At 38.7% G+C, this 15798-nt stretch overlaps 1 protein-coding gene across 1 annotated transcript; it reads left to right on the top strand.

Moving 5' to 3' along the window:
• The first annotated feature begins 271 nt into the window (after positions 1-271).
• LOC113035847 (scavenger receptor cysteine-rich domain-containing protein DMBT1-like) lies at positions 272-14628 on the top strand. Its single transcript, XM_026191663.2, has 13 exons — positions 272-423; positions 1508-1710; positions 2689-2826; positions 2953-3064; positions 4309-4495; positions 5600-5741; positions 5930-6085; positions 8970-9025; positions 10856-11031; positions 11241-11641; positions 11839-11935; positions 12851-13079; positions 13178-14628. The coding sequence occupies exons 1-13, from the start codon at positions 301-303 to the stop codon at positions 13384-13386; spliced, it is 2229 nt and encodes a 742-aa protein (XP_026047448.2). The 5' UTR covers positions 272-300; the 3' UTR covers positions 13387-14628.
• The last annotated feature ends 1170 nt before the right edge of the window (positions 14629-15798 follow it).

Raw genomic sequence — 15798 nt, forward strand, 5'->3', positions numbered from 1 at the left:
TCTATGCATATGTATATAGATAGATTGGTCATCATCACATCACACAATATGCAATCATAAAAATCAGCACAGTGCAAAATAAATGACTTGACTTGATCATTTTGACCAGTGGGTCAAATACAGATTGTGTCTTCATCATTCTAGCATATAAAATCATTTTCACATAATACAACCACATAAAACATTTCTGATGGTCTGATGAGATCAGGTTATTCTTGTTAGTTCATTCCCCGCCTCTTCTGTCCCAGGGATTGAAACTGGCTGAACAAGATTTTGCACATACAGATTCTTTCAGACATCATGGAGGCAGGTGTATTTCTCCTGCTGCTGTTCCCATTGTTGGGGATTGGGTCGACTCTCAGCTTTTATGGAGACAGCATTAGTTTCATGGCTCCAGAGAAGGAAATGGATGGGACATTTAAGGTAATACAACATAAGTATATATGCTGAAACTTTCACTATATTCTTTTAATATTGAGATTTATCATGATAGTGAAAGATGGGCAATATGGATCACAACACAGATTAGTTTACACTCAGTGTAATAATGCATATTTTTAAAGTAGTGGCATTTGCAAAAAGATCCTTTTTTAAAAAAAAAGAAATTAAGTAACCATACAGCCACGTCGCTAGTTCTGAAGAAACCTAATTGGAATGCAAAACACTTGCATACAATCCAAACTCTTGTGATGAAGAAAATAGTTAACACTTTCATGCATGTTGTACAGTAATTTCAAAGCTTTTCAATATTTTTGTGAGTAAAAAACTTCAGAAATCCCAAATGGTGGATAGTAATGAAAATGTGCCATCTCTGTATCTGTTAAAAGAAATATACAAGAAATGTGGGTTCATTTGTCTTTGTTTTCTGTCAGTTCTTGTGTTTGGACACATTCATTTTTGTAGTTAGGGTTCTGTGATGTCACCATGTCTAATTAAACGCAATCTAAGACAGGACAGGAGGAAGACCAACATATAGAGTGTGAAACAGTTAAAAACAGAAGAAATGAGGTTTTACATTTTTGTTTTTAATTAGGAATTTGATTAATTAGTTTATCAAGCATCACAGAGCTGAAAACATGGAGGAAATGCATTTACTTTCCTTCTCCTTTTTGTTTATTAAGAAGTGATAAAACGAGATATCTAAAATCCCCTGACTAAAACCTTTGACTCTGAAATGAAGCAACAGTTTTAAACCTGGTTTTATCTGATGTTTACATTTCTGTTCTGAAAACTACAGAAATCTGGTCCTTTCAAAATACAACTATAGAATAGCTTTCACAGATGTTATAGTTTCTACATTTATAAGCATGCAAGAAACAACAACGACTTGGGGAACAGGGGTTAGGGAGTTGTTGTTATTTATGATTTCAGCCCCACAAAAGTTGGTTTGAAATCATGAAGGAAATTGTTCAAAAACTTGGGGGAAAACTGTATTGACTTGAATATGCAAACAATGCAGATTTTTACAATGTGCACAGAAAATGTATTTTTTTTTTAAACCCTCTAGGTGACCTTTTATCACCGGCAGAATGGCAAAAGTAACTGTCAGGATCAGTCATCTTTCTCATGTGATAGTGGCGTATGTACAGGCTTTAACGAGTCGAGCGTCCTGCAAACAGACCAGGACAGCACAGGCCAAGGCCGCTGGTGCCAGTCTGAAGGACACACAACAGCAACCATCCTGACTAATAATGCCTCCTTGTCTCTGAGGTAAGTCCAGGGCACAATAACACAGCTTATCTGATTTATCGTTTGCTAGTTACTCTGGCGTATCTCACAGACTGAATTGAAGATTGTATTTAACAAGCATGATCTAGTACAACTTAAAAATGAAGAAGTTGAGAAAAGTCAGCCCACTTGCAGTGGGATCCGTAGTAAGTGGACTCGTACTGAGGACTGGCCGATACATTCTGAATTGTTACCCTATTATTTATTCTATAGGCTGATCAGAATTGATCTTTACTTTGAAAAACGATCTCTAATAACAAAGGCTTAAAATGAAAGTACACATCACACCCTGCATTTCCCACAGCACAGTATCTGTCAGTGTTGATTTGAGAAGTGATATTCATCTTCTCATTCCACCACGCTGGCTGACTGCCACGCTTGCTGGGACACTTGAATAGAACACAAGTTTGGCATTTGGAATATTTTTGTTGGTATGACAGCCCAGCCTTTTATGAGAAACGTCTGTGTGTGAACAAATAAAAGAACAAAAAGGGAGTTAACTGTAGGATCAGAATGGTAAAGGGATTAGTATAGTGCCTTTCTATTCTCACACACACACATTTAGATGTTGCTTTTAACGATACTTAAGCACATTTACACTCACTCACACTACGACGAATGCATCGAGGGCAGCTTCGGGTTCAGAATCCTGCCCAAGGACACTTCAACACATGGACAGAAGCTGCTGGGGATCAAGCCACTGACCTTCTGATTGGTAGACGACCTGCTCTGCTACCTGATACACAGCTGCTCCATATCAGCTCCTCATATTTTGGAAACACCAACAAATCACGAATAAATGCAAGTTTGTCTTGTAGTGATATCTTCACCAAAATACTCTCTTATCAAAGATGCATATAAAATCCAGACCAGAGTTTTTTCACTTCTCAGATGGCAGCCATTGTTGGTTCAAGTGACGCGTATAATTACGAGCAATGAAATGTTTCACCTCCTTTTCAGGAACTCTGGCTGCTGCTGGGTGTCTAATGTTGAAGGGAAAACCCAGTGGACAACATATGCTGAGCTGGACCTGGGAACTCGATCTGATACGCACACTGTCAACAGCTGTCCCGTAACAACAACAGTGTCTTCTTTGCGGTACATGCCATTTTTCTTATTTGATTCAACATAAAATCGTGAATCTGGAAATCTTACGTAAACATCACTCGATGATTAGTTGTTAAATTACTGTAATATGTACTAATATGATGCCTGTTCTTGCAGGGTGCCTCAAAACTGTTTTTCGAGGATTCGTATTCTGGCACATGATCCAGATGGAGATGAAGTGAAATGTCGCTTTGCTACACCTGGTCCCACAAACTTCGCTCTAGACGAGGTAATCCAGACCAAACGGGGGCTCTAATGACCTTCAATGTGGTCATCTGATGTAGCAATCATTATAGCATTGTAATCCACTAATTTTAGGCACAGCATTTTGATATATTAATCAAAATGTTGGTTTCATCAGGCCCAAACACATATTTTCTCCTGTTGCATCCATTGTTGCGTATGGATGTGAGAATGATCAAATTCTCGCAAAGAATAAAGTGAATGCCTGAGTGTATATGGCTCGAACTGTGGAAGACCTTTTTAAATGGCCAGTAAGACGAGATGAGTGCTATTATGAAAAACAGACAATTACCATCAAATGTTATGCAGCTGTTAACCCTTCTGGGTGTCAATTAGTGTCTGGCACCAGGACTCTGGCACCAGGACACTGGCAGCAGAGTCTCTGGGTCCTGTTGTATTATCACCGTTTGTTCTTTGTCACAGTGCAAAATGTACAAAAATGTACTTGTACATAGTGCATTTCTAATCAGTGAGCTACAGTGATTAGGTCAGGGGTATTTATAAAGGTAACATACTTAATGGACGCAAGGTTTCCCATTGCATTCATCAAGATGAGCAATAATTTATCTTTCAGTGGTTTTAATGCTTTGATTGATCAGTATGTTCTGCATGTTGACAATATAGTTGATGTAATAGATACAAATTTATAATAAACCCATTAAAAAAATCTAATAATTTAACCAACTATCTCCGTTAAGCTCATCTTGTAATCTCATTACAATCATTTGCATTTGCTTACTTGCAAAGAGAGAGAATGAAATCTTTTTTTTTTAGACTTTAAAAATGTGTAAAAGAAGATTATTGTTATGCTTTAAGCATAAGATCAGCTCTAATAGTATGCCTTTGGATTTATTAGAAGCATGTGTTTATGCACTGATAATCTGAAGGACCTAAGGGGTGAATCACATATAAGTTAGCAGAAGTAGAATAGAACTTGTGCCGACTAGGCAAGTGATAAAAGAAAAGAAACAAAACTGACCAAATACAAAACAGATGACTACTTTGAAGTACTCGAATGATGGTAGGACAAGGGCACACAGGAGATCAGGTGATGCAGCAAACAGGAGTGACTAGGAGTTGGACCAGATGAAACAGAAGAAATGAAACCAAAAGCAAAACGGTGACATAGTAACTATGTTTGGAATCCCGTCTGTTCCAAACTGATGTGTTTAATAAGCTCTGAGAAAACAGCACCTCTGTCATGTCCATTTGTTATTCGTGTCCCTTTAGACTACATGCATACTGACAAGTACAGGTGACATTGAGACTGGAATCCACGTGTTTGAGTTGATGTTAGAGGACTTCTCCACCAACAACATCACTTTGACCTACTCAGATGGAACATCGGTGTTTCGTGAGGCCTCTGGCATGAACTCACCTCCTCTCTGCAAAGTAAAGCTGCAGTTCTCAATTGAGGGTAAGTGATTCATAAAAGTACATGGTCAGTGCGACGCAAACATAATACACGTCTCACCCCAAAAATACTGAATATATATAAACACAAGAGGAATATCATAAACAAAGTCATAAATATCACAAAAACTCCACAAGGTCATGTGAAAAAGGTATTTTAAAACATTACCATTAAAACTTTATGTGGTTTGGCGATTATAAAAACCAAAAAAATAATGACTCAATACAATGAGTCCCAGCCTCCCCTCGAATCATCTTTTATTTGTGTTATAAGAGTTTCTCACATGGTGTAACTTGTATATTGTATTCTGATCTTTCAGTTGAAAACAGCAACAAGTCTACCTATCATTTAACCCTGTTTATTAAATGTACTAAATAGTCTAAGAATATAAGAGTATACAGTTTAATATAAAATAGTATAATAGTATAATAAATATTCAAGACAAGTGAAATTTAAGTACAGTATTTGGATACATTTGTTTACTTTAGCTTCCAAAGTTGCTTCTAATGAACCTATCGCTTTAAAACCTGAACCATGAAATAACTGCCAGAAATCTTTAAGTTTTTGATAATGAAGTGTTTGTTGAATCTTTAGACAAAATATATAAAATTTTAATCTCCACATATGTGAGTTTTAATTTGTATCACATTTGCTACATAAGCCATATTTTTGCAATTTAGTGCTTAAAAACGTGTCATGCAATTTAAAGTAGAAGTAAAAAAAACAAATCACGCTGATGATGTAAAAGTCTCAAAAACACGTATCAAATATGACACGCTGGGCTTTAAAGGGTTACATTTAAATAAACAAAGAAATTACCAATTTTTTTTCTCAAGTTACACTTTGTCTCTGAAAAACTCAAATATGTTTCCTTTACGTTGGTGCTGACACAAGCAAGAGTCATTAATATCAGCAAAGCAAGGTTAACTGACTGGATAATTTATGACTTAACTGGCAGCTTGAGGACTGTCTCACGTTTTATTCTGATGTGGTGACTGACCAACCAACTCTAACTCAGAGAGGCCATTGTATGGCTGCACAATACCAGAAACTGTCAAGTCTCATAGAAACAGAACTTACATTCTTTCTGCCTTGTTTGTGTTTTAGTTCTCCTGCCAATACCAAACTGTGAAGCCGGTCATGTGCAGCCCATATTCTTGTACAGAACCCCTTCACACGGTGATATTCTTCATGCCACTGTGGGCCAGACATTCCAGCTTAATGCTGAAGCTGAAGCTCGCCATGCCAGGTGTTTACTTACTGAAATTATTAATTATGGCACTAGCTTTCCCTAAACAAACACCCTGTAATGTTGATATAATACTCAGAGAATTTCTGTGGATTTTGTGTGTGTGTGTGTGTGTGTGTGTGTGTGTGTGTGTGTGTGTGTGTGTGTGTGTGTGTGTGTGTGTGTAATGTTTATTCCTTTCCCTAAAGCATCCACGACTTCCAGGTCAGTGGCCCCCAGAACATGACCAAAGTGTTCAAAGACGATCTGCTCGGAAAAGCAGAAGTCACTCTCAGCTGGACACCACAGCTCAGTGACCTGTACAGATATGTCCCAGTCTGCTTCACTGCAGAGACAAATGACACGTGAGTGCCTTTATATAAAATCAAGCATTTTAAAACAATAAAGATTATTCACAAATGGAAAAAAAAAGGTAGACAGATGCCAATCTTCTCAGGAATGCAGTGGGGCAAAAAAGTATTTAGTCAGCCACCGATTGTGCAAGTTCCCCCACCTAAAATGATGACATAGGTCAGTAATTTGCACCAGAGGTACACTTCAACTGTGAGAGACAGAATGTGAAAAAAAAATCCATGAATCCACATGGTAGGATTTGTAAAGAATTTATTGGTAAATCAGGGTGGAAAATAAGTATTTGGTCAATAACAAAAATACAACTCAATACTTTGTAACATAACCTTTGTTGGCAATAACAGAGGTCAAACGTTTACTATAGGTCTTTACCAGGTTTGCACACACAGTAGCTGGTATTTTGGCCCATTCCTCCATGCAGATCTTCTCGAGAGCAGTGATGTTTTGGGGCTGTCGCCGAGCAACACGGACTTTCAACTCCCGCCACAGATTTTCTATGGGGTTGAGGTCTGGAGACTGGCTAGGCCACTCCAGGACTTTCAAATGCTTCTTACGGAGCCACTCCTTTGTTGCCCGGGCGGTGTGTTTTGGATCATTGTCATGTTGGAAGACCCAGCCTCGTTTCATCTTCAAAGTTCTCACTGATGGAAGGAGGTTTTGGCTCAAAATCTCACGATACATGGCCCCATTCATTCTGTCCTTAACACGGATCAGTCGTCCTGTCCCCTTGGCAGAAAAACAGCCCCATAGCATGATGTTTCCACCCCCATGCTTCACAGTAGGTATGGTGTTCTTGGGATGCAACTCAGTATTCTTCTTCCTCCAAACACGACGAGTTGAGTTTATACCAAAAAGTTCTACTTTGGTTTCATCTGACCACATGACATTCTCCCAATCCTCTGCTGTATCATCCATGTGCTCTCTGGCAAACTTCAGACGGGCCTGGACATGCACTGGCTTCAGCAGCGGAACACGTCTGGCACTGCGGGATTTGATTCCCTGCCGTTGTAGTGTGTTACTGATGGTGACCTTTGTTACTTTGGTCCCAGCTCTCTGCAGGTCATTCACCAGGTCCCCCCGTGTGGTTCTGGGATCTTTGCTCACCGTTCTCATGATCATTTTGACCCCACGGGATGAGATCTTGCGTGGAGCCCCAGATCGAGGGAGATTATCAGTGGTCTTGTATGTCTTCCATTTTCTGATGATTGCTCCCACAGTTGATTTTTTCACACCAAGCTGCTTGCCTATTGTAGATTCACTCTTCCCAGTCTGGTGCAGGTCTACAATACTTTTCCTGGTGTCCTTCCAAAGCTCTTTGGTCTTGGCCATGGCGGAGTTTGGAGTCTGACTGTTTGAGGCTGTGGACAGGTGTCTTTTATACAGATGATGAGTTCAAACAGGTGCCATTCATACAGGTAACGAGTGGGGGACAGAAAAGCTTCTTACAGAAGACGTTACAGGTCTGTGAGAGCCAGAGATTTTCCTTGTTTGAGGTGACCAAATACTTATTTTCCACCCTAATTTACGAATAAATTCTTTACAAATCCTACCATGTGGATTCATGGATTATTTTTTAACATTCTGTCTCTCACAGTTGAAGTGTACCTCTGGTGCAAATTACTGACCTCTGTCATCATTTTAAGTGGGGGAACTTGCACAATCGGTGGCTGACTAAATACTTTTTTGCCCCACTGTAAATGTCCAAGGAAAATCATCCCAAAGCCAGACAATTCTCAGAGTGAAAAATTATAGCTTGCTTGGAAGGACTGGCAACATAGCTGCAAAGTTGTATGTGAATAAGCCATACAACTTCTGGAGCAGTGTTGTAAATGGTAAATGGTAAATGGCCTGCATTTGTATAGCGCTTTTCTAGTCCATAGGACCCCAAAGCGCTTTACACTACATTCAGTCATTCACCCATCCACACACACACATTCACACACTGGCGATGGCAAGCTACATTGTAGCCACAGCTGCCCTGGGGCGCACTGACAGTTGTTTAGACAGATGACACTAAAGTGGAGATTTGCTGAAACCCAAACACAGCATATTAGCAAAAGTGCCTCAGAACCATCAAGCACAGTGGGGAGAGCTGATGATTGAAGATGGTTTTGTAGCCACAGGACCTGGGCACCTTGCTGTCTTAGTCAACCATGAACTCCTTTGTATGTTAAAGTGTCCCAGAGTCAAATCTGACAATCAAAGCTTGGTGAAAACTGAGTGAAACAACACAATGATCCCAAGCACAGTGACAAAACTACAGCAGAATGGCTGAAAAAGAAAGAATCGTAGCTTGGACCACTACTCCATTGAAGTGCTGTGGTGGGACCTTACGGTTTTTCTTGATTGCTTTGACACACTCACAGCAGGAAAGTCCTTGTCACCACTTTGATGCAGCACATTTCCTCGTACACATTACACATTGTCACACACTGCTGTTGTTTCCACACATATTTTACTACCATGTTGATGCCCTTCTCACTTGAATCTACAACTCATCAAAACAGTCACAGCTCTAGATCGATCACTACTTCCCTGAAAGAGTAGTAATCTGGCCATTCTGCTGCTCACTGGATATTTTCTCATTTCAGACCTATAAACCCTAGAGATTGTTGTGCGTTAGCACATCGTACATCAACAATGTCTGAAAACTCACACCGGTCCGTCTGTTATCAGCAGCCATGCCATGTTCAGTCATCCTTCAGCAGACTGTCTTCACCACGTCTACATGTATAAATGCTTTGAGTTCGTGTTGATGTGAAAAGTTGATTAGATATTTGGATCACTATAATGAGCAGTCTTCAAGTCAACATTACATTTAAGCTTGCTCTTTCAATATTTTCACTTAAATATCTTCTTTCTTTTTTTGTCATTAAGCCAATCAGAGATGAGGTGTGTTGTTGTCTTGGTGACCCAAGCATCTACCACACAAGGTTAGTAAACACCTGCTCTCTCTCTTGACAAATGAGCAGTGCGTGTAATAACTAAGTGCCATGGCAACAGCACAAACACTGCTGGCCATTTGTTCACTTGTGGTTCTATTTTGCTTCCCATGAAATCTCTTAAAGTGACAGTACTCCCTCTTAAAAAAATACATAAAAACAAAACCTAAACAACTTTTAAAACAGTGTTTTTCTTCTGTTTATGTCCATTACATAAGTAAATGAATTGTTTGTTTGCATTTTCTTATTCCACCTGATTTCCAAAAGATTTGGCATACTGTAAAATAAGATCATTTTGAGTGAATAAAGTTGGGACAGGGCAATATTTACGTCTGTGTAGAATTTCCTCCTTTTTTAACAGTCCCAAAGATCAGTTGTTGGGAGTGTTGTCCCAGTCTTCTCTGATACATGATTCTAACTGCACGACAGACCCAAGTCTCATTTGTTGTGTGTTTCACTTCCTGTTATAACAAATGTATTTAGTTGGTAACTGCAGGCAGGCCAGTTCAGCACACAAACTCTTCTGCTATGAAAGCATTGCCGTTGTAATATATACAGGATGCATCATAACCTCTGTGTTGTTCAAATATATATGACCTTACCTGGAAAACATGTAATCTGTGTGGGAGCGTGTGCTGGTCTAAAACCTGTTTTTAATGTAATATTACCCCGAGGGCTTAGAGATCACAATCTTCCAATATCTCAGCAAGAATCTGAGTTTTCTCCAGATCCTTTTCATCTTTTAATATTATGTACTGTAAATAATAACAAATTTGGCCTGCAGCCTAATTACATTTGGCCCGCGAAGCCACACCAAATTCCTACTAGAGCTGGCCTACTGGTATTATACAGCTAATATATATATTGTTTAGTATTAAGCTTTGCTTGTTACATATTCAGTTTTTCAGCAAAATGTGTTTGAGTCCATAAGAAAAGATTCATTCTTATATCTGGAGGAATAAATATATTTCAATAAATATTAACGTTAGCCCGCGACTTTGTTCCAGTTTTGAATTTTGGCCCACTGTGTATTTGAGTTTGACACCCCTGCTCTAACAGTTTCAAAATAGTCCTCTAGCTATTATTTTTGTTGCCCTGTCTCTACTTTTTGCTGCCATCAAATTCAGTATCAGCTAATATTTGTCCTAAAATAGTAAAGTGGATCAGTTTAAACATGTAACATATTTTCAATGTGATTTTTATTTTTTTTTTGGATTTGCAAATCACTCCCTTTTGTTTTCAGTTTACAGGTTACACAGCACCTAGGCTTTTTTTAAAATTGTAAATCGAGGTTATAAATATACTGAATAAAATGTTTCATTTCTTAGATTCTTTTAAATAATGTAATTAAATGCGTTTTACAAGTATAAGGTAAACGTTAAACACAGTTTGATTGAGATGTAAATGCATACATGTTGGATATTTTAGATTTTGGTTTCAGTCCAGTATAATTTAGTGGTTTTCTGCTAGTTCTCTTCACAAACTGACATAAATTAACCCAAAGATATTTCCTGTACAAGTTTGTTTTAGTTTGATTTCAATATTATCTTTGTTATGTTTCAGTTTTATTATCTAATTAATATTGTTATTTTGCAGGTTTTTTCACATTTATTTGTAGCTTTTAATTTCATTATAACATTGACTCTTATAACTAAGTAAAATCACATTTGTTTCTTTGCGGTTTTCTTTTTTCCTTTGTTTTCTTCTTTTATAATAGCTTTTTATTTATTTTTTAATGATTTTGAATATGAATATGTAGTAATCGTATGATAAAATACTTTATTCCTAATAGGTAGCTAATATAGATTGTGCTGTTTACAGGCAAGGCCACTGTTCATTGCTCAGCCAATAAGATGACAGTAGCCCTTGATAAAGCTTCCATGCCTGGCATTGACGAGAACTTTCTCAAGCTGAGTGACCCTTCATGCTCGCTCACCTCCAACAGCACTCACATCATGGGTGCAATGTCCTTCAGCACTTGTGGGACAAAAATTGAGGTTTGGAGAAACATTTACATTTCTTTGTAGATAAAAATGTTTTTTTCATTAATGAACAGCAAAATTTGAGTTTGTAAAATAAGCCAGTTACTGTACGTCGCAACGAGAAGAATATTGCGGCTCGATACACTGAACAGAACAACATCACGACCGTTGTTCATTATCCTCACGGCAACTAATTGCTTTTCCTTTGTTTGTCTTAAATACAGGATAAAGGTGATTATATCATTTTCAAGAATGCGATCAACTCCTTTGAGCTGGCTAACGAGGTTATAACTCGAAGGAAGACAGTTAAAATCGGTTTCTCATGCCAGTTTCCCAAAGCCATCAGCATCTCCAATTACTACAATCTCCACAACGCTGACTACATTTTCACCGAGTCCAACTTCGGAAGCTTTGGCTACACTTTTGAAATTTTCCACAACAGCAGCTTTACAAACAGAGTGGAGGCTAGTGCCTATCCAGTACAAGTCAAGCTGCTGGAGACTATTTTTATGGGCATCCAAGCTAGTTCAGAATTACCAAACGTGATGTTGTTTGTTGAGTCATGCAAAGCCACTCCTGATAACAACCCTGAAAACAGCCTCTCGTACTACATCATCAGGAATGGGTAAGTGCTGATGCAAAAAAAGTGCTGTAAAATTTAAAAAATGCTTAAAATTCCTTACAACTAAATTGTCGATAATATTTTCACAGGAGTGTATTTTAGCTACATTAAATAGCAATACTAATTACTACAACTTACAACTATTAAATGTCATCTTCCATTTACATTGCTTCATACGATTGACCTAAACCTTCTTTCAGGTGTGTAGAAGACGAGACAGTAACAATTTACCCATCTAATAAAACTGCATTCAACTTCGGACTTCAAGCCTTTAAATTTACTGGAAACTATGACCAGGTAACTTTAGATAGCACCAAATACAAACCTCTAACCTATACAAAAATATTACTCACACAGTTATATACTGAAGAGTATATGCATAACAAAGAAAATCCTGATATCACTGCTTTCCTGCTGTTTTGTATCCAATTTCCAAGTGTGAAAAAGCTTGAAAAATTATTTTGGTACAGAATCAGCAACATTTTTAAACTTTGACTAATAACTATATACAGATATAACAAAGTTACCACTGACAAGTGAAGTGAACAACACTGGTATCACTTCATGCCATCTGTTCGTAAGGAGGAGACATTTGGGAGCAAATGAACATTTTGCCTTCAAGTGTAAGGATTTGAGCGAGTTAGAGAAGGGCCAAATTGTGATGGCTAGAACATTTCCAAAATTGCAGTAATTATCGGGTTATTGGTTTGATTAAACAGACAAAAGTCAAAAGTGCATGGCAGTTTGTTGAGTATTGGGGATCTGATCAGTCAGGGTGCCCATGCTAAACCCCATCCATCACTGAAAGTGCCAAGAATGGGCACGGAGCAATGGAAGAAGGTGGCCTGGACTGATGGCCGGGTGCCTGTGCGTCACCTACCTGGGGAACACCTGGCACCAGGATGCAGTATGGGAAGAAGGCAAGGCAGAGGCAGTGTGATGCGACAGACAATATTATGCTCGGAAACCTCGGGTTCAGTGAGACTGATTAGACAGTTGGATGAGTGATGAAAACTTTCCGTACAGGTCAGTTCTGCTTTGGCAGCGAAAGGGGGACCAAGACAGTATTAGGGAGGTGGTCATAATATTACGCCTGATCAGTGTACATGTAGTTTTTAAGTTGTGGCAACTACCTGGAAGCATTTCAAGATGGGTAACTGGTGGTTAGACAAGTGCTTGTTATTCCAAAGCCTTTACTCTTCCACATTACAGGTGTACATCACGTGCTCTGTAATCCTGTGTGAGCCTGAGAGTCCCTTTTCCAGATGTGCCCAGGGATGTCTGAAGGATCCATCACGCAGACGTAGGCGAGGCCTGAGCGGGGAGACGGGTAGACACTACATTACCCAGGGCCCTCTGCAGTTTGTTGGGCAGCCTTTTCCTGATACAGCAGAGAACAGTCAGGATGTTCTGATGGAAAGGAGCGGCACGCTTCCAGAAGGTTAATCCAAAATGTATCAATCTACCTGTTTGATTGCCTCTCTGCCTCCTTACTTGCTTGCCAGCTTGTCCAACTATCCATGTATTGATGTCTTTCAGTGAGTCCTCCACCAGCTTCTCCAGGCACAAAATCAAGTGAGGAAGGTTGGGAAATGAGGAAGATCTTCAGCTCCAACATCTCCACCGCAGTCTTTGCCAGCGCCTTCTTAGTGTCAGTGGTGCTGTTGGGCATTATGGCTCGTTACTACAGGAAGAACGGAAGAGCAGAAGACCGCAAAGTTCTCATAGCTTCAGAATGGGAGAACTAAACCCAGTATTTACTCACAATTGTGTTTGTCTCACTTTCACATGATCACTTTCTTCAAAGTCTGTCTTAAAACAAAATTGCATCAAAAGCTGCTAAACAACCCTTAAAAACATCTTTTCATCTGAAGAGATGGCAGACACCAGTCCTGCCAAAATACTCTCAAATACCGATAGCTATTATGAAGCTTTGAAGTTGTAAGTAGTCAAATATTTAAGTATCTTCTACTGTTATTCTTTATGTGATCTTTGATGGGATAGTAACATGAATGGGTAAAAACGAATTTAGCAGATGCTCGTTTGATTTGAACTGCACTGTTAATATTTTTTGTGTGTGGACAGGTAGTAGAGTCAGAATTCATTTTGGATGAAGGCTTCACTAGGCGGCAGCAGCAGAGCCTTTCTACAATTGGTCCATGACGGCGGGACTTTAAGACAGACTTGCTTAATTATCTCTTTTTTTAAGGTGATTAGTCTATATGTGGTATCGTGGTCGTCTAGTCCTCTAGACAAAATGATTAGTTCTGATAGGGGTTGCATGTTAACATATCTAATACCTGTGCACTCACCAAAAAGCACAGGCTTTAAAGTAATGTCAAGAACAATTTATGACAATTCACGACCTTCAGTTCAAAGCTCGTCTCAAAAGATTAGTTAGAACTTCAAAGCAACATTGTATTCAAAACTGGTTTTGCCAGATTTTTTCATGCCATTATAGCATCAACTTTCTGGAACTGTTCCGCTTTCTGATTCTCAACAAAAGCTGCCGGCTTCTCGGCCAGAAAGTGTCTTTTAGCAACTAGTTTATGTACTTTATAGGAGCTTTGTTCTGGGGTTTTTTCTTTTGCTTTTACAAAACATTATTGTTTAAGAAAAGATAGTGGTTTAGGCTAATATTTTGTTTAAAATACTAAGAGCTAAAAGCCTGCATGTTGAAAAATTCCCCTAACACTCCACTAGATTTGGTTCTCTTTAATTTAGACATACGTTTTCATAACTTTAAACAAAGAGTGAGATTAGCTGCAGATTCTGTGTTAGTGGCGGCGAGATTGGGGATTGTTTTGGCGTACATAAAAGAAATGGCCATCCTTCAAAGACAACACATTAATGTCTGTAATGTCTGAAAGTGTAATAATATGTAATTCTGTCATTTAATGGGATTTATTGGCAATAAATGGAATGCACTAGATTTAAATTCTACTTGAAATTGAAATCACATAATAAACACAATACTGGGTGTGTATGCATGTGGATTGTTATGTGCTTTCATTTATTTTATATAAAATCTGTTATTAAGTGGGCTTGTTTATTTGGACATGAATGAAAATCCAAGCCAAAGTAAGATTGATGATCTGGACAGATTCTTAGAACATGGCCTTGGCAGCATCTGACCAATCACAGAGGGGCCTTTCATAAGTCATATGACTCTTATTTCACAGAAAATTTTCAGAATTATCCCAATTATACCACATACGTCAGAGATCTTATGATGTGGTGATTTTAAAAAATCCCAAGATCATAAAAATATACCAATAAACAGCAATTTCTTCAGTTAATATGGTGATTTACATATTTTAATTCCAGTTAATATTTTTATCACTGGGTACGCTCTCAGTGAAACACACATTTGTTCTTCGATCAAATAATGAACATTTAGAATCACATATATTATTAATACTAAAAATAGAATTACATTAAACTAATGCTGCTCAATAATTATCAAAAACTTCAATCCCCGCAGTTCAGGCACCTACAAGCGATTCCTGAGGAAGTGTTTTAACAAGGAAAATGACACAATGGGTCAAACGGTACTTCATTAACACCAATTTGTTTTTTTGTTTGTTTCTTTTAAAGTTTATGATATATCTGTAAAGAAAACATCCAGCTCTCAAGTTGTCAGTTAATCAGCTATAGTGACTGATCTGGCCTGGAGGTCATTTTGCTTAGCTTTCCCTGTAACACACCAACGCCCACTACAGCAAAACATTCAGGCCTGACCAAACCTCAAAATATCCTTTAACAATAGTACATTTACGGCACATGGCTTAGAGGAATGTCTTGAATTGACCCCATTCATTGAGCAAGATAAAGGCCTACCACACCAGGTGCACGGCCTTTTGTTAACTAAGCAACTCTCACACTTACACTCTCTGTTCTCAGCACTGCAGTTTCCTAGGGACCTGAAAATCCCCATGTAACACATAAACAAACGTCATGTTATGCATTTCGATTTAGCTTTTTTATTAAGAGTAATGTTTAATGTACCCGGCGGCTGCTGGCTGGGCCTGCAGGCTCGTCACTGCATCCCCTGTGGCTTCTGCTCCGTGGCTGCTGACCTCATGTCTGGGGCTCTCCTCAGCTTTTTCCAGGAAGGTGGCGCGGTTGCCTCTCCGGTGGTCCTCCTTGGGCTTTCGCAC

The sequence above is a fragment of the Astatotilapia calliptera genome, chromosome 1 (assembly GCF_964374335.1).
Source record: "Astatotilapia calliptera chromosome 1, fAstCal68.1, whole genome shotgun sequence".
Classification (NCBI taxonomy): domain Eukaryota; kingdom Metazoa; phylum Chordata; class Actinopteri; order Cichliformes; family Cichlidae; genus Astatotilapia; species Astatotilapia calliptera.